Source organism: Neopsephotus bourkii, unplaced genomic scaffold (assembly GCF_033783945.1).
Source record: "Neopsephotus bourkii isolate Nb327-2 ecotype Australia unplaced genomic scaffold, CSIRO-AGI_Nbou_v1 NB_533, whole genome shotgun sequence".
NCBI lineage: Eukaryota > Metazoa > Chordata > Aves > Psittaciformes > Psittacidae > Neopsephotus > Neopsephotus bourkii.
This window is the reverse complement of record NW_026901034.1, coordinates 713773-731781: the sequence shown is the minus strand read 5'-3', so window position 1 is coordinate 731781 and position 18009 is coordinate 713773. Positions and strand designations below refer to the sequence as shown.

General features: G+C 54.4%; 1 protein-coding gene across 5 annotated transcripts; it reads right to left on the bottom strand.

Moving 5' to 3' along the window:
* Positions 1-667: 667 nt before the first annotated feature.
* On the bottom strand, positions 668-17251 carry NLRC3 (NLR family CARD domain containing 3). 5 transcript variants are annotated; one of them, XM_061350646.1, is made up of 19 exons: positions 16748-17251; positions 12368-12512; positions 11625-11885; positions 8817-10560; positions 8490-8576; positions 7702-7785; positions 7333-7416; positions 6803-6886; positions 6610-6693; positions 6051-6134; positions 5210-5293; positions 4714-4797; positions 4528-4611; positions 4176-4259; positions 3796-3879; positions 3597-3680; positions 3308-3391; positions 3043-3126; positions 668-2617 (listed from the first exon to the last, which is right to left on the bottom strand). In XM_061350646.1, the coding sequence occupies exons 2-19, from the start codon at positions 12372-12374 to the stop codon at positions 2527-2529; spliced, it is 3282 nt and encodes a 1093-aa protein (XP_061206630.1). In that variant the 5' UTR covers positions 12375-12512; positions 16748-17251; the 3' UTR covers positions 668-2526. The 5 variants fall into 5 exon arrangements, 4 of the variants coding, with proteins under 4 accessions (XP_061206630.1, XP_061206631.1, XP_061206634.1 ...); XR_009725052.1 differs by having other exon boundaries at positions 2553-2617; positions 3043-3172; XM_061350647.1 differs by lacking the exon at positions 3796-3879.
* Between the last annotated feature and the right edge of the window lie 758 nt (positions 17252-18009).

Sequence of the window (18009 nt, the reverse complement as noted above, 5' to 3'; positions counted from 1 at the left end):
TCAGTGTCGTTGAACCCAAAGGTGGAACCATCACACCCAAGGCAGTTCTCCATCAGCAGAGCTCACAGCTTGAATTGGCATGTCAAGCTGGGACAGAAGTTTACAGGTGAATGCAACACAGGTTTTGTGTAGTGATGGGACACACATGGGTGCAGTGATGTGCTGAAACACACACAGTCCTACAGGCTGGAGCTAAACTGGCTGGTGTTAGGGCACTTCCTTGTACTCTACAAAGTTAATTGGCATTTTTCACCTCACTTCAAAGAAAGCAGACACAGCAGATAGTGCTTTACCCCTCCTGCAGAACCGTTAGGGTGGTGCTGTGACAGTCAGGGAGGAGGTGGTTGCACTCACCACATGCCTCTCCCAAGGGTTAAGTATGTCCTGATTTTTAGGACCTGGTCCAAAAACATTTCTCTGTGTTATGCAGGAAATCTGGTCTGGTCCTCCCTGTGAGCTGAGATATATCTGACCTGTGAGACTTCCCATGAAACTGGGCCCAGTGCCCAAGTCTGCATTGCAGTTTCAGAACTAGTTTTCCATGTTATTCCCTTTATTGTAGGGTGAAACAGAACACTGACTTAACACCTTGTGCGCCCAGAACCAGGGTACATGTCACCTGCCTTCCAGAACAGCCACCAGGTTCAAGCCATGGTTAGCATTGAGCTTTCCTCTTGGGATTGTCTGTGCATAGCAAGGTGTACACATAGGTGGACAGACCCATGAAATCTATTTCAAATTGTTGTTAACTCCTTGTTTTCTGGAGCTCCAGGACACAGGAGCTGGCTTGGCATTGTTGACCACTCTCTCTGTTAGTGTTTTAGGTAAGGTTCCAGCTCAGGGTTAGGCACGGGCTTTGCACAGAGCTGGACCCGAGCCTCAGCCTGTCCTGAAATAGTGGTGAAAGAGGTGGGCAGGACTTAAATCACTCCATGTTACCATGTTGGAGTCTGTGGAAAAGCCATGAGCCTCATGTCACACCAGCACAGGGGAAGGGTACGCAGCCAGGGCAGCGGAGCACAGTGCACCCTGAATGGAATGGAATGGAAAGGAACAGAAGGCTGCCCACAACATCTTCTCAGCTCAGAACCGATTTATTCCCAAATATGTACACATTGCCACTCTCAGCTCGGCATTTCTCCAGGAGGTTTCTCCACAGAGGTCCCTGAGTGGTCTGAGTCCTGCTCAGTCCCTGAGCCCTGAGTGCAGCAGCAGTGTGTCACAGTGTGGGCTCTGGTTGGGGTGCAGTAGGGAGAGGGGACAGTGGCTGGAAGGGGCTCAGGGGGCAGTTGCATAGTTTGGCTACTGGACCACCTGCAAACCTGGCACCTTCTGGAGGGTTGCTGGGTCTCTGCCACGTACATGAACGCATCACCCAGCACCTCTGCTTTCAGCAGCTGCCTGTCAGAAAGGTGACCTGCTCGGGATGGACCCTGCCTGCAGCTGGGACATTGGGAAGATGCATCCCCGCATCCCAAGGTCACACTGATGACACAAGCACAAGACCGAAGAAGTGCAGCTTGAACTTGAGAGGCAGAACTTCGTATTAAAGCAGTCCCGGTGCAGCACCAAGACACGTGTGCTGGAGACAGCCCATGTCATGCAGTGCTGTTCCTCTTATATTCACCCTCCCACTCCTCCTCCCACTATCATGAGGGCTCTTCATTTCCCAAGGTTTTTCTAGGTGGTTCCATGCATGTGCCTTGGGATGCTGGTCTCTTTGATAGAGAACAGCACTACCAAGCACTTCAGGCATGCTTGGCCAGCACCAACCTGTTATTGAGGGCAAATCGCACAGGCTGCACTCACTGCCTATGATCTGCTCTGAAGTGCCTGGGTCCATAGTATCACTCTCATCTGAGCAAGGAATCAGCAAACCTCTCCTTGTCTCTCTGGGATTTCGCAGGAACCTGCAGACTGGGCTGTATTTCGGCAGGTGAGAAGAGGCTGCTGTGAATCCTGCCCAAGTTTCACCTCATCCTCCTGGGATCCCTGCCAGAAGCAGATAGAGAAGAACTGGTGCTGAGAGCAGAGTCCTGGAGCCCTGGCTGCAACGTTTACCTGCAGTGCCTCAGGCTGGGGCAAGAGCAGAGCTCTGAGTGGTCAGGATATGCCTGGTGTGAGAAAGAGTCTGCGCAGAGCACTGTAACCCAATGGAGATCACAGGAGGGAGTCCCTGGCACCAGGGTGGTGGTAAGTCACCCATGAACACAAGAAGGGCTGGTGTGTGGGATCTGCCCCCTGCTCCCTCCTTTTTGCATTGCACCCCTTCCTTGAGACTCCCCCAGGGCCTGGATGAGCAGGGACATGGCATATATCCCTCAGCTTTCAACACAAGTGAGTCTTGACCCTCCTGTGCTGCTGATCCAGAGGCTGTGGTCCTCCTGGGCTGTACCAGGTAGCTCAGGAGCTCTGCTCAACCCAGCTCTCCTCCCTGCGACAGGCAGACAGGGCCCAGGCAGCTCCCTGTAAATCCATGCTGGCCAAAGGAACCACTGGGTCACCTCCTGGCTGCAGCCAGGCACCTCACACATCCACCACGCAGCTGGGGGAGTTTGTCCGGATGGCATCGGAGATCATCTTGGCTCCCGACTGGCCAATGCGGTTCCCCTGCAGGCTGGGAACAAAGAGGAGTTCAGGCTTGGACATGAGGCAGAGCAGGATCCTTGATGTGTATGAGAGATGTTCCCAGCTTTACACCAGCATCCAGCATCATCTGTACCCTCCCCATACCACCCACGGGCTATTCTGGAGAAAGGCTCTGGGAGGAGCTGAGCCAGACCATTCTTGTGATATTTTAGGGTGTGTTTTGCTTTTGGGTGGTTCTTTGCCACAGAGGCAGCCGCAGAGAGGGACTGGGAAGAAATAAGCTGAGTGGGTATGGTTCCTGGGAGGAGCACAATGTGTCCTTTCTCTTTCCCCACTGGGGAGGTCCCTGTTGGGCAGCTGGGAATGGGCAGTGCCAGCAGTGAGGAAGCTCCTGTGACGCTTCCTGTTGTCTCTCCCATCCTTGCCTCACCATCCAATGCAGTGGCCACTTACTTGATGTAGGTGAGGCCGTGGTTTCCCTTCAGAGCAGTGGCAATGCAGATGGCTCCGTCCATGCCCAGGGAGTTTTCCTGCAGGCTGCAGGAAGCGGGAGGGTCAGAAAGCACCAGCCAGGGAGATGTGGCTACCAGGAGGGAATGCATGTAGTGGGCATTGGGAAAAGCCCTCAGCTCAGGGGTTTGCCTCACTGAGAACTGCTGGCCTCCAGGAAGGTCTGGAAAGGCTCTCTCTGGCTCACCCCAGGGAGCAGGATACTCACTTGAGCCAGCAGAGGCTGCGGTTCACCTTCAGCGCATCGGCCATTGCCTTGGCCCCAGCCACCCCAATGGAGTTTCCCCTCAAGCTGCAGAGAAAGGCAGGTGGTGAGGAGTGACAGCCGTGGGGGGCAAGAGGAGCTGGGAGACGTGTCCCCATGCCAGCAAGTCAAGGGACAAGCCAAGTCTGGTAGGACATGATGCAAGGATGCTGAGCTAAGGACCAGGGTCCTGGACACCTCCAGGGAGCAGTGTCACAGCCATGGGGACTTGTTGGCCCCACCGAGCACTTACTCCAGGATCTGCAGGCTCTTGTTGACCATCAAAGCTTCTGCCAGGGCTTGGGCACCAGCCACACCAATTGAAGCCACCTGCAGGCTGCAAGAGAGCGAGGACCTTCACTACATATGGTGAGGGGGCCATGGTGTGTTAATTGGACAAGCTAATTAGACAGCCTGCAATGCCAGGCCCCTGCCACAGCCCGGATACTCACTGCAGATGTGCCAGGGTTGTATTGAGCTTCAGCGCAGCAGAAAGAGCGACCATTCCCTCATCTCCAATGGCGTTCTCCTGCAAGCTAAGACATGCAGGTGCCAACCTGCCCATGGTCCAGGCACCCAAGAGCAGGGAGAGGGGCAGCAAGACAGTGCACAGTGTACTAGGCTTTCCTAAACAGCATGGGGGACCCTGGGCCACATGCACTTAGAGCATCCCCAGCCAGGTACAAGTGATGGAGACACAGGATGGACTGGAGCACGTGGAAGAGGCAGCAGGCAAAACCACCTCCCCTGGATCAATGTGACAGCAGAGTCCTTGTGCAGGTCCCTGTACGAAGATGCTGCCCAGGACCTGTCTGCCCATGTTCCCACTTACTCGAGGCTGGCCAGGCTGCTGTTGGACTGTAATGCTTGTGCTAGGGCTGCAGCAGCTTTTGCCTGGATGAAGTTCCACTGCAAGCTACAAACAGAAGAAAACAATAGGTAAAGCTTAGGGTGGTGAGAATGCCCCCGTCCCTCCAGGCTCAGCACCCACCCATTCCCATCCAGTGTGGCAGAGGCCAGGAAGTGACCCATGTGTAAGACATGGTGGCTCCATCCAGATGGCATGGCACACCTGTGGAAGGATGACCCAAGGACCCCACTCTCACAGACCAGAGGGGCTGAGGCCCAGGAGCAGTGTCCCTGCAAGCAGCTTCAAACCAAGCCAGGTCCAAGGGGAAACTCACTGGAGGGACTTGAGCGCTCGGTTCTCCTTCATCCCTAAAGCGATGGCCTTGCCGCCCTCATCGTACAGCAGGTTGGCTGCTAAGCTAGAGGCAGGGGACAGAGGACACAGGTCACACATGGAGTTTGGGACAGCTCCAGTGACTATGCAGCAGCATTCACACCCTTCTGTGGCCCATGGGACTTACTCCAGCTTCCTGAGGGTGCTGTTGGTCCGCAGGGCATGAGCGATGGCGGGACCCCCTTCTTTGCTGATGGAGTTCTCCCGCAGGCTAGGGAAAGACATATGGGGCTGTCGAGGCATGACATTGTCTGTTCCCCCCTCCTTGTCCCCTGCCCTAAATCTGAGACCATCTACTGTAACGGTGGCAGACTGCCTGCCTTGCATCCCTATCAGCATCTGCATCTCCATTCCCTGTGCATCCTACAGCTGTGGGCACTGCTGCTCATCAGGGCTTGTTCTCAGTCTCCCATCATGCTGCCATCATTTCACTGTGGGACGTGAGTGGATACTGTCCCAAGGGAAGAAATCTAACTGCGGAGAGAAGATGCCCACAGCTGATGGAGGGACAGAGTCTGCTTTCAGCATCCCAGAGTACTTGTAGAAAAAAACAAGCACAAACCCAGGTTGCTCACAAGTTTCTGTGTTGCAGCAGCAGCTTTTGGCCTGTTTTGGTCACTTACTTGAGGTTGATGAGTCCCTTGTTGGAGCAGAGAGCTGCTGTCAGTGCGGTGACCCCAGCACTGCTGATGGAGTTGCTCTGGAGACTGAGACAAATGGGGGAAGATGTGAAGATGAACCAGTCCTGGCATTGCAGGTAGGCTGTGGAGTCGTGTTTGGGGTTGAAGTGTCACATCTCCCAGCCACAGGAGGTGTGGAGGCGAGCCAAGGCTAAAGCACCAACTTCTGAAGCAGCCAGGCCAGGATCATCTCCTGCTCACCACAGTGCCACTGGCCCTACTGAGCAGAAGTGGGTTTGCCAGTGCTTTGGACAGTATTGTCTGGCCATCACTGTGGCTGCCAGCTCAGCTGGACATGTGGTTCCTGTGCATTTTGTGTCCTTGTCAAGCCTTGGGAAACCAGTGATGGACCTTGGGCACAGCAGCTCATGGCCAGGAGCCATCAGCTCTCCACATTGGGTGGAAGGAGCAACCCATTCTGGCTGCAGTTCCCAAGGGGGATGAGGGTCCCAGCATCCCACCCTGACTCTGCTGTTACCTTCTGTGTCAGCTAATTCCCATTGGGATACAGCCTTTGGGAGAAGGCCCAAAGCTACTAGTATTCTCCAAAAGCAGAGAAAAAAAATCATCATCTGGGTTAGGATTAACTCCTTCAGTGGCAGCATTGTCTGACACTGCTCCATGGTGCTCCAGCCTTATGGCCCTGCAGGGGATGTGATGTGGGAGGGATCTGGGGAGAGTCTGGGGTGGTTTGAGTCTACTGTGAAGGGTGGGAGATGGTGGTGGAGTGAGAAGGCTGGGCTCTACTGGGCAAGCAGGAGACAGGGCACAGAGGGGTGCTTACTCGAGGCTTTGCAGGCTGTGGTTCACCTTCAGAGCTTCGGCCAAGGCAACCAAGCCATCGTCTCCTACTGAGTTGCTGGATAGTCTAAGACACAAGAGGAAGGGCATTACTGGCAGTCATGCTGTAACCAGCTCAGACCTGCTGCAAGAGGATTCACCTCCCCCAGGCTCTTTCTACTCCAGCAATAAGCATGAACTTGCTGCAGTCTCATTTCCAGACTACATGCACCTCTGTTCTTCTATGTTGGATTTGAGCTGAAATAGTTTTTAACATGTATCCACAGGGCCTGGAGACCTGCTGCTTGCCTCTGCTGGAAAGAAGACTTGTCCTCCTGGTTCTTCATGTGGCTCCCTGCACACCCACAGCTATGAAGAGTATCTCCACAAGGTTGCTCCACAAGTTGCTCTGTGGTCCTTGCCCCCCTTCACCCACACCAACACCATGGGGCAAAGCTGGCAGAGCCCATCCTGCCTGTGTTACATGGCCCAGCCCCTGCCCACAGCTCCTGCCCACAGATCTATGGTGCTGGTGTCACCATCCCTCCACCTCGTGCTCTTACATCAGCTCCTTCAGGCTGCAGTTCTGCTTCAGCGCCTCTGCGATTCTCTTGGCACCATGGGCTCCGATGGCATTTTTCTGCAGGCTGCAAAGGTGAGGAAGGTACCTGTGAATGTCAGGTGCTACATCCCCATCAGTGGCACCTCGGTCTGTTCAGTGGCAGGGAGGGGGGACAGCAGGACCCAGACACTCACTGCAGGGTCGTCAGCCTGTGGTTGGTCAACAGGGCCTCAGCCAGGAAGGTGGCACCTTCCTCCTTGATGGTGTTGTGCTGCAGGCTGCAAGGGGAGAGAAGCAGGGCAAGGGATTGTGAGCGGCAGTGGCCACCACCACAGCATTTACTTGCCCTTGTCCTTGACATGAAAAGGGCAGCTGGCCCCCAGGCATCCTTGCCCAGGGGTCTCACTCCCGTCTCTCCCATGAAAGATGTCTCCTTCCATGCAACAACACCCTGTGAGCTCCCACGCAAGGGATGGACCTCAACCTCAACCTGGACCCACTGAAGCTGACGGGCAGGAGGATCCCAACATCTCTGCCCCAGGGCTGCCTGGTCTCTGCTTGCTGCACTCATGCTTGCTGCCCAGTACAACTGAACCAGGTTATGTCCAGGTTCTCCCCATGTGCTGGCCTTGGGGTGGGGAAAATCTTGATGAGACAGGAGAGGGCTGGAGAGGGCTTGTCCTGGGGATCTACCCCCAGAGGTGCTGCAGAAGTTAAGGCTTACTTCAGGGAGAGCAGAACTTGATTCTGTTTCAGCGCATCAGCCAGTGCTCTTGCTCCAGTGGGGCCAATGGAGTTGTTCCGCAGGCTGGGGTGAGACACACGGAAAAGCCAAGATAAGCAAAACCAGAGTGACCTGTGTCCAGTTTAAGCCAAATGCCTTCACGTGGCACAGTCTCCGGCCCTGCTGAGCTGGGACATCAGCCCGGGAGCTTGCAACAGTTATGTTCACCTATTGAGCAGCAGTGGCTTTGGGGCTGAAGGCCCTCCTCAGCCCCGTCGGGCTGAGTGGGATCCAGCCCCACTGCAGCCATGAGAGTGGTTCCAGGTGGGGAATGCGTGTGGCAGGAGCTGGTAAAGGGGGAACACTTACTCCAGTGCTGTCAGGCTCCTGTTCACCAGCAGCGATCTGGCCAGTGCTTTGGCTCCCTTGTTGCTGATCTGATTTTCTGCCAAACTGCCCAGAAAAGGGAAAAAATAGGTGTTTTCAGGGTGGGAGAGAGGATCCTAGCATGTCCTAGGACACAGCTTGGATGGCTGAGCAGAGGAAAGTCATGAGGAATGTTTGATATGAGGTACAGCCATGCAAAGTGGTAGATGCTCTGAGGTCTGCTGTCCTGGGGTGGACCCCAGGCAGGGCATTGCAAAGGCAGGGTGGAAGGGGAGTTTTTAGACTTAAAATTCATTGGTGTTCTGAAAAGGGAGCTCAGGTCACAGCATGGGAGACTCTGCACAGCCACTTCAGAAGGGCAGGGAGGTGGGAGCAGTGGGGATCCATCTGTCTGGGGCAAGGCAGAGCTCTGGGTCAGGAGCCTGTTCCCTCTGTGTGTCAGATGCTCCATGGTGTCCAGCAACCAGCTGTGCCCTTGGAAAGCAGTTTGTTGGGATAATGCATGGACTTCTACACAAACTTTTAGGAACAATGAGGAGGCAGTGGTCCTTGGAGGGCTGGGTGAGAGAGCCTGCCCAGCCATCGCAAGGATGCGAGAGTAAGGTCACCATGCCTTGGTGTGGGAGATTGTGTGGGGCTGTGCTTGTCAATAGTACCCAGGGCAGCCAGTGTGAGAGACGTCCCCAGAAGACCCCCACCCTGGTTTTGAGGTGCCCCAGCTCTGCTCTGCATCCCCAGGAACAGCCTGTCTGCCCTGGGCCAGCTCCTACCTGAGCTTCTGGATGTGGCAGTCCTTCACACTCAGCATGCTGCCAAGCAGCTCCATCACATTGTCCTTAAACCGGTTATTGTCCAGCCTGGAGAAGAAACAAGGGAAGAGTAAAATCAAGTGTTTGGAGAACAGTGGAGAAAATTATACCCTCCTGTGACATCTGCCCATCACAGGTGGGAAACTCCAGCAGAGAGGCAGAGCTGATCCATGGCCAGCCCTAGGGCAGTTCTTTCTTGGTGGGCCCCTGTCTCCCACTGACACCCAGGATTTTGAGTCCCATCCTATCATCCCTGCTTGCTTCCCTTGCAATCTGACCAGGACTCACCTGAGGTTGTGGCAGAATAGGAGCTGGGAGAGAAGGCTCTTACAGATGTTGTAGGTGAGGCAGTTGGAGAGGTTTGTCTCCTCCGTGCAGATGTCAGAAACCTGCAGGAGATAAGCCAGGGCAGAGCAGTTCACAGGGGTGAGCATCCCTGCCAAGCTCTCATTTTTCATTGCTTCTTCTACCATCTTGGCGACCTCCGTGTGCTGGATTTCATGGAGGCAGTGCATGGTGTTCACTGCCCGCGAGGAGATGGCATAGTCAGTGTTCAGGCAGCCCTGGAGGAAGCCGACTGCTTGGCTCCTGAAGCTGTTGTGCTCGTCCTTCACCAGCAGCCACCCAGCGAGCAGCTTGTTCACCTGCGGGGACAGGAGCCCGGAAAGGAAGCGCACAAAGATGTCCAGCTGCCTGTCCTCTGCCTGCAGCGACCTCTGAACAGCGTTCTTGAAGTGGTTGAGGAAACCCAGCTTGGGCCAGGACATCCCGCTCTCCGTGAAGAGGTCGAATATTGCCCGCTTTGCAGCTGTGTAGTAATAGATGGCTGCTAGAAACTCCTGTAGGGTTAAGTGGGAGAAGCAGTAAGCTGTGAAGGACTGCATCTCCTCTTTGAGCAGGAGCTGGCTGCACAAGCTGGTCTGCAGCAAGGAGAGGTCAATGCCATAGGCCTTCATGTCCTGCTCATAAAACACATATCTCTTTTTCAGCAGCCCATAGAAGGCCAGCCTGCCCAGGCTGCCCACTATCTTCCTGCTGTTGTTCACAGCCTGCTCGATCCTGAGGGTTTCTCTTGGCTTTTCTGGCCAGTCGCTGCTCAGAGCCATTTTAAAATAGTAGGAGTAGATTTCTGAAAGGGTCTTGGGGACACCAGTTGTTTCTTGGGGTTGATCAGTGCTGTGTTTTAAGTAATAACCAATTGAGGAACCACAAATCCAGCAAAAGCCAGGAACAGTGCACATGGCATGTAATGACCTGTTAGCACTGATGTGATGCAGGACTTGGCCAGATAGGTCTTTGTTGTCTAGGAACATCTGGTCCAAGAAGTCCTTCATCTCTGCAGCTGCAAAACCTCTTATTTCTGTCATCCGGTCAACAAGGCCACCAGGGATTTGGCTGGCTGCTGCAGGCCGTGACGTGACCCAGACAGAAGCCTCCCGCAGCAGGTTGCCACGTATAATGTTGGTGATCAGGTTATCCACTTGGATCTCCTTTTTGGGATCAGTGCACACTACTGTGTTGGAGAAATCCAGAGGAGTCTTGAACTCATCCAAGCCATCGAGGATCAGCAGGGTCCTGGCAGCTCCCGCCGAGATGCAGTTGGGCTCAGTGATGTGAGGGAACGCTGAGCAGATGAGCTTCTCAGCAGAGAGCTTCTCATAGGTGTTGAGCTCCCGGAATGTGAGGGGCAGCACAAAGATGATGTCTCTGTTGATCTCCCCTTTTGCCCAGGTATAGACAAACAGTTTCACCAGTGTGCTTTTGCCAATCCCAGCAACTCCAATGGTGACAGAGATCCGAGGTGGGATGCTGACCTTGGAGAGAGGGAGGAAGAGCTTCTCCAGAGGGATGCTCTTGGATACATTTTGTAGTCCTTTAGTGGCTTCGATCTGCAGGATGTCATGCTCCTTCTGCTGGATATCAGTCAAACCTTCCACCAGCAGCAGGTTTGTGAGCCGCTGGAGGGAACCTATCTCCAAGCCATTCCCATAGTAGCTTTGGAGATTCTCCAGGTGCTTCTGCACCATGGGTTCTGCACAGAGAGAAATTAAATGGGAGGTTGGGCTGAGGAAGAGGATGGTAACCACAAATGCAATTGAGAGGTGCTTCACTTTTCTGCCATGCCCAAGCAGAGGGGAAACCTCACAGAGCTGTTACATCCAGACAGGAAGGTATGTGCTTGGAGGGCACTAACAGGCTTAAATGGCACTGATCAGCATCAACCCATTGGTCCAGGAGCCTGTTTAAGCTCAGCCCTGGGCATTCAGCCACTACCTAAACTATGTTTCAGGACCACTTGTCTACAGTGCCATTATGCCTGTGCCTGCTATGGACCTTGCTGATCTGGACCTTGATCTTGGACTTCATTGCTCTGCACTTGCCTGGTGGCCACTGGGCTGTGTCTGAGCCCATTTGCCTTGACTCGATCTCACCCTGACCTCTGGATTGACTTCCCAGCTTGACCTCAGCCATGCCTCATCGCCGGGAACTTGTCTGTCGAGTTGGAGTCTTGACTGAACCTGGGGACCGTCTCTGACCCTGTCCTGCTCACCTGGCTCAGGTACAACAGCCACTGGTACAGTGTATTTAAACCCTTCAGCTAAGGCTGGACAAGCAGGGGATGGTGCTGCAGACACCAGCCAAGGACGGAGCCTTCCAACCAGGAGGAAAACCTCTTATGGCAAGAGGGTTGCAAGGAGAGCATGAAGTTGATGCAGGCACCAACAGATGGGGTCAGGGCTGCCCAGCCATCCTCTTTCTGCCATCCCCCTGTTCCCAGCCCAGCTGCTGGGACTGAATGCTGTGATCTGGACATTGAGGACATTAAAGACTCCTCAGGCTTCCCACAGAAGTGTGCTGAAGGCAGCAAGGGGCCTGGAGGAAGGTCCCTCAGACATGTCAGAGAGCCCTTGTCACCCCCTGGCTATGTCCTTCCCTAGCAGAGACCCTGCGATGGCACCATCACTTGCATGGACACTCCCATCAGAGCTGTCAATGCTTCCCAGCTTTGTGCACATCTTGTGGTGCTCCAGCAAGTGCCCATAGCAAGGATATGTGTGCAGACACCCCTCATTGTGTCCAAAGTAGACTGCCTACCGTAGACAGTGATGTAAAGGTAGAGCTGGGAATTGGTGGTCTCGATGAAGGTCTGCAGGGACTGGGAGGCAAAGCTGCCCTTACCAGCCAGGAGGTCCACTACAGCCCTCACTTGCTCAGGCAGGGACCTCGCCTCCTGCGCCCACTCTGCCTCCTCTGCTGTGAGCAGGTCCAGCTGCCGCAGGTAGCAGATGATCTCCTCCAGGAACTGCGGCGAGATGGACCTCACCAGCTGCTTGTGGTAGCGGTTGATCCAAGCCTCTGCGGGACAGGAGAACAGGAGAGTTGGGCCTTGAACAAGCTCTGGGCATGTTGCTCAGGGGTGATGGGGAGAGGCAGCTGTGGGGCACCTATTCTGACTCTGAAAGTAGTGTGGGGAAACAAGAGACCTCCAGAGCGACCTGCCAAAGCCCTTGAGAGGATGGTACCCCAAAGCAGTGCAGGCTGTTTTGTCAGGAGATGCTTGGTCAAGGCAGCAGCTAGCAGAATTGGTGTCAAAGAAACCGAAAAGCACAATCATGAAATAACATTTCCTCCTGGAAACCAAGCCCATGCAAAGATAAAAGTCTGAGCAAGATAATTTCTCTTTGGGGACAGCTGTTCCCCCTGTGCCAGCAGAGCAGACCCCAAGCCCTTGGAACAGGAGCTGCTGTTGCCCTCACACCTTGGTGCCCACCTTGTCCCAGTTTTTAATATGAAACTCCACCAAGATGATGGACATCTGGCTGCCCACCACCACTCACCATCCATCAGAGGCCTCCTGTGATATGATGATCCCTGGGTAAGGAGCACTGTGTTGGCAGCAGCAAGGCCGTCCCATGGACTGCCCTGTGTCCCCCTGCCTGACTCACAGCATTAGTTGGGGCTCCTCAGCCTTTATCCATGTTCCTGGTGGAAGAAGAGGAAAAGGATCAGGGTCAGCATGGGAGGGAGCCCACTTGAGCTAATGTATTACTGATTGTGGTTGAGCCAAGGGTCCATTCATCAGTTTTGGCTAAGAGCAGCGTCTCTGGTGCTGTGGACCTGACAGGGACGGAGCCAGGACCATCACGCTGCAGCATCTTTGCCTCATATGCCATGAACTTGATGCCATCATCACCACCTATGCTGGAGCCTTTCTAGGGCAGAGTGATTGCATTAACTGCCCTGACAATGTCCCTGTGTCACCTGTGGATCACCCAGCAAATACCCAAGTGCCACCAGAGGGACATCAGGGCTATGAAGCACTCATGCGTTTCCTTCTCTGTGTTGTGAAGGAAGTTGTGGGGCAGCAGCAGAGTGATGAAGAGCCTGTTTTGGTTTTGAATCAACCTCACCACCATCTAGAGCCTCCACCAGGGCTTGCTGAGCACAGCCAACACCACATCCTGTTGTAGAGCTCTGTAGATGCTCCACTTTCAGCAGTGGAGCTGCTGAAAGTGGATGATGGTCCCCAGGCAATGTTTCACATTGGTGAATCATTGCCTGAACAAGGAGCATCTACCTGATTCCTCCTCTCTGGCAGCTGCCAAACCACACTGAGGGTTTGGTGTTTTAGTTTTAAGAAGTTTGTCCTCTCACTGGGTCCAACTGTTTTTTGAGCAGAGATGGAGAGGGAAGTGCCTCCATGCTTGAAGGTCCCCAGCTTCACCTATGGCTTCTCTACCAGCCCCAAAGTCATCTCCAGGAGCTGGCCGTGTCCAGATGGAAACTTCTCAGCCCCAGGCAGTCTGGTTACAGAAACAATGCAAACACAGTGTCTCATTGCCCTTTGTCTCCTGGCATGGCACCCTTTCCTCACCTCCACTTGGCCTACAAAATGCCCTAGATCACTCACCCCATGATGGTGGTCAGAGACAAGGAGTTCCCTGTGCTGACTTTGCCCAAACCCACTCCTGAGCAGGACATGGGCACTGCGGGGGCTTCAGTGCAGCCTCACCAACAGGTACAGGGAGAAAGCACAAATGTAGCTTCACCAGGGAAACTGGGTAGAATTTCTGGCTCATGGCTAGGTCTGTGGTGTCAGGTTAAGGTGCTTAGAACATCTCCATTGCAGACTCTTCTGTTCATCCTCCTGCCAAGAGGTCCATGCTGGGGTTTATTTGTCCCAGAAGAAACAAGAGGGTTCAGCCACCAGCATCAGTGCAGGTGGTGGCCAGGCTGCAGGACTGAGGGCCAGCACAGCATCTCCCAGAGCTGAGTCCCACAGACTGCACTGGCTGACCTCCCATCACGACCCTTCTGCAGCACCTCCTTTGGAGTGGGTTAAGGTTTCAAGGGGTGACACTGGCCCAGGTGGGTTCACACATGACAGGCCCTGATAGAAGTGGGGGGATGCTGATGTAGCTGGGTCTGCACTCACCACCTTTCCATCCAAGAGGGAAACCCAGGTCCTTCCACTGTTCCTTGATTGCCCAGTTCTGACCCCTGGTTTCACATGTGGTGGAGGTACACGTTCCCCTGGCAGTGATGGTGGCCCCACAGCAGAGCCTTTTTCTCCACACAGGGGCTTTGCAGGGCCACAGCAGCAGCTCACCTTGCTCTTTGCCCTCAGCCAGTGGCTTCATCAGTTGACATACCATCAATTAAAGGAGCTTGCTGAGTAATACACAGGGAAATTTTCACCTTTGATGTCTTCTTGTCTGTAACTGGCCTGGAAAGTCCAATTAAGTCTATGCAGCCCCCGGGTCTCTCATCTTTGCAGCACTACCAAAATGAAAGGAGGTTTTGCTGCTTGCAGCAATGTTACCGGCAGCCCTTTCTCTGTGAACCAAACTGTCAAGAAAAAGCCCTTTGGTAGGGGGAAGCCTGTTCTAAGACCAGAGGGTATTTGATGGTGTCCTCCCATGCCACTTCAAAGTGTGAAGCTGCTACTGGAAACCAGCAGCCGTGGGTCACCTCGTACAAAGGCATCTGACCAAGAGAATAAAGCAGCGGAAGACATAAAGCAGCAAGAGAAATACTGCAGCGGCTGCAATTTTTGTCCTGCTTCCAGTAGAAGTTTTGGGGGCAGCTCCGGGACCACCCAGTGATGCTGGAGGCTGCAACCCAGGAGAGTGAAGGGCATGATCAACTCTACAAGAGCTGTCTGAAGGGTAGTGGCCAGTCGAAGCCAGTCTCTGGAACAGAGATCCAAGGTGTCCCCAGGCTGTGTTCCAGCCCATCCCGAGGCTGCTGGGAGGAGTCACCTTTGGGAAGTGCCACACTCTGTGTGCCTGAGACTGGAAAGCAGTGTCCATGTCCATCCTACAGCGGAGTTCAACCCTGGCTCTGCAGCTGGTGCTTGGCCAGGATCAAGCAGGGGTAGGTGCTCAGCCCTGCCCCACCAGCAGTGGCTTGTGCTGCTTGTGTCCCCAGGGGCACTGGGGCAGGAAGCTGGAGGGTGGGATGGATGGCATCTGCAAGCCCCAGAGACAAATTTTGTTTCCAAGAACTTGGCATTGATGCTTTTTTTGCCCGGTGTGGTCCAGAAGCCCAGCTGAGGGGAAAGTCCTCCCATCTGAGGATGTCCAGTCGACACTGATGTATTCTTCCAGCAGCTTCTCTCCCATGTCCCACCATGCCCACATCCAACCATGCCTGTGAGCAGAGGCCAAAACCACCACGCTGAAAGGCCCCTGACCATGTGCACAGACAACCCTTTGTGTTTTCCACCATATGCATCGTGTTCCAGGGTTCAAACTGCCTGGCACCAATACCATAAAACACAGGCTTAGATGTAGCTGCTTCAGCTACATCTCTGCTCATCTTCGGCTACATCATCTTCAGCTCATCTCTGGCTTTAATTACATACATGTGCTTTTGCTCCTGGAAGTACAACATGGACAAAAAGCAGCTTGCCAAGGAATCCGGGACAGAGTGTCAGTCCTGGGATGCCCACAGCATGGAGGTGCCTGGACACAGCAGATAGATACTTTCTGCCTCTCTGCTCTACCTGACCTCTCAGATCTTCCTCCTTGGCAGGAGGTGGGTTTGGTTTTCATAATGCAGCCATTCCCTGCCCAGACAGATCCGTCACCCTGTGCCTTGGGACTCTTGTGAGAACTTGGGACCATCCTGTGCCAGAAGCCATTTATCTGATATAATAACGGCATCATTAGCCAAGCACCTGAAGGAGCAGAGAAATACCCACTCCATTGCAGCTCACAGAAGCCCTCAACCCAGCCATTGCCTTCCTCCTGTCCCAAACCTTCTTCATGTTCCAAACAGCAGGGTTTGACCGTGCAGCCGGTTCATCAAAGGTCCCCAGTCTGGGGTGATGTGTCTGGGTGCAGCTTGAGCCCCAGCAGCACAAACACCTCACCCTGCTCTCCCTCCCCTAGACATGGGAACAGAGAGAAACCAGCCCCATGAGACCTTTCCACCACTTCCTGGCCGGGTTTCCTCCAGGGGATCTCGGGCTCCTTCACTGACACACCTGCGGAGCTTTTCTGCACTTCTCCTGCCATACATCCTGCCTGCACTGATCCCCTTCCAGGGCTGCATGCAGACATTTGCCAAGCCATCCCCTCCAGCCATCCCCCGAGCTGAGCACACCCCGAAGCCAGGCTGTAGCTGCCGCCCCTTGGCAGAACCAAAAAGATTTCACGTTATTAATTTCTGTTAATTAAGCAGAGCGTTGAAGGACCCCCTGCCTTGGACATGAGCAGGCAACGTGCGCTTGCAGCCGCCCAGAAGGCCAATGTATCTTGGACTGCATCCAAAGGAACATGGCCAGCAGGTCAAGGGAGGGGATTCTGTCCCTTTACTCTGCTCTGATGAGACCCCACCTGGAGCACTGTGTGCAGTTCTGGTGCCCCCAGTACAGGAAAGACACAGAGCTGTTGGAGCAAGTCCAGAGGAGAGCCACAGGAATGAATGATGAGAGGGCTGGAGCACCTCTCCTGTGGGAAAAGGCTGAGAGAGCTGGGGTTGTTCAGCCTGGAGAAGACTTCTTGCAGCCTTTCAGTTCTTAAAAGGGGCCACATCTTGCCTATTCCAGGGACCTTTGCCCAACAGCTCCTGGCCGTGCCACGTTAGCTCAGTGGCTCCATTTCACATGGCCATCACAGCAAGAGGTCTGCAGCCGCTTGTGCCCACATAGGAGGCCAGAGCGACACCTCCCCTTCTCGCCGTATCCCTCCAAAGCCCCACCACAACCTTACCTCGGCCTTGTGCTGCCTCCCCCAGGTCTGTGTGGGAGCAGGAGAGCAGAGAAGGCATCCTCAGCACGGTGGGAGAATGCAGCCCCTCCGTGCCACTGCTCAGCCCTTTATCTGCAGAGCTTTGCCTCCTCCTTGCCTGGATGCTCAAGTTCAAGGTAGAAAATGGACCCCTCCGGCTGGTGGCTCCTGCCCTGTGGGACCTGTGGATGTGATGGGACCTGGTGGCCAGGGTGGTGTTCAGGGCAGCACCAGGGGAAGGTGGGTCCGGCTTCCCCAGACACGCACCACCGGCTGCGGTTCAGCCTGGTGGCTTTTGCTCTTTTTCAGTTTGCTCCTCGCCCCTTCCTGCACTGTGGGTCTCACTCAGCCTTCCTTCCTGTCAGCACAGCGCTGCTGCCTATGCAAATCAATGCAGCTACCTACCTCCTGAAAAGCAGCAGCACAGGAACTGCCTGTATCTCTCTGACCCCTGGGGTCTGTCCTGCTGGGGTGCTCTGTGCATGGCCACTTCCCAGCCACAGCTGCTTTCTCCAAAGAGAGCCCCAGCATCAGGCTCAACAGGATCCAGATTACAACGAATTCCCTTGAACAGAAAGCAGGAGCTCTGGGAGAGCAGAGGGTTTTGCTACATAACCCCCTCATGGCCAGTGCCATGCAAGGGGCTGGTGTTGCATCAGCTCTGCCCTTCACTGGGCCATGCATGGAAACATTTCCACAAGTAAATTCAAGTTGTACCTTGAAAGAGCAGAATAAAAGGCTGGGAGTAAACTTCCCTTCCTCCAGAGTCATTGTTCTGCTAGTGCTGAATTCCTTCTCGAATTAGGAGTTTATTCTGAGGAGATGGATCACATCACACAAAGGACCACTGTGTCCCACCTGAGGAGCCGGAGCCACCACACCACTGGGACCAGCGGGATCTCCACTCCCCAGCTCTGCTCAGGCAAGTGGTGTTGACCAGTAGTTTGCACTTGTGTTCTACAAACCCCTTCCTCTGTAAATCCTAACCCAGGTTTTGCTGACATTTAGGCAAATCCTACTGGTTCTGAGGTGCTGAGCTGGAGGCGGGTGGGCAGGGTGGCACAGCAGCACTGCGACCCACGGTGTGCAGCTCTGCTTTCCCTGTGTCCTGGGGCAGAGTGGCAGTGCCCAAGGAACAGGGCAGAGGAGCACATCCTGTGGGAATAATGGGATAATCACACACCATGGTTGGGGTTGCTGCCTGCTTTATGTCCAGTGACTTGCTTGTTGGGCCAAAAGCACCT

Coding starts and splice junctions, on each gene's coding strand:
- NLRC3 (XM_061350646.1), bottom strand. Junction 6,694..6,802: donor CACAGGCTGACGACCCTGCA/GTGAGTGTCTGG, acceptor TCACCTTTGCAG/CCTGCAGAAAAATGCCATCG. Junction 3,681..3,795: donor ACAACCCTGGCACATCTGCA/GTGAGTATCCGG, acceptor GCTCTCTTGCAG/CCTGCAGGTGGCTTCAATTG.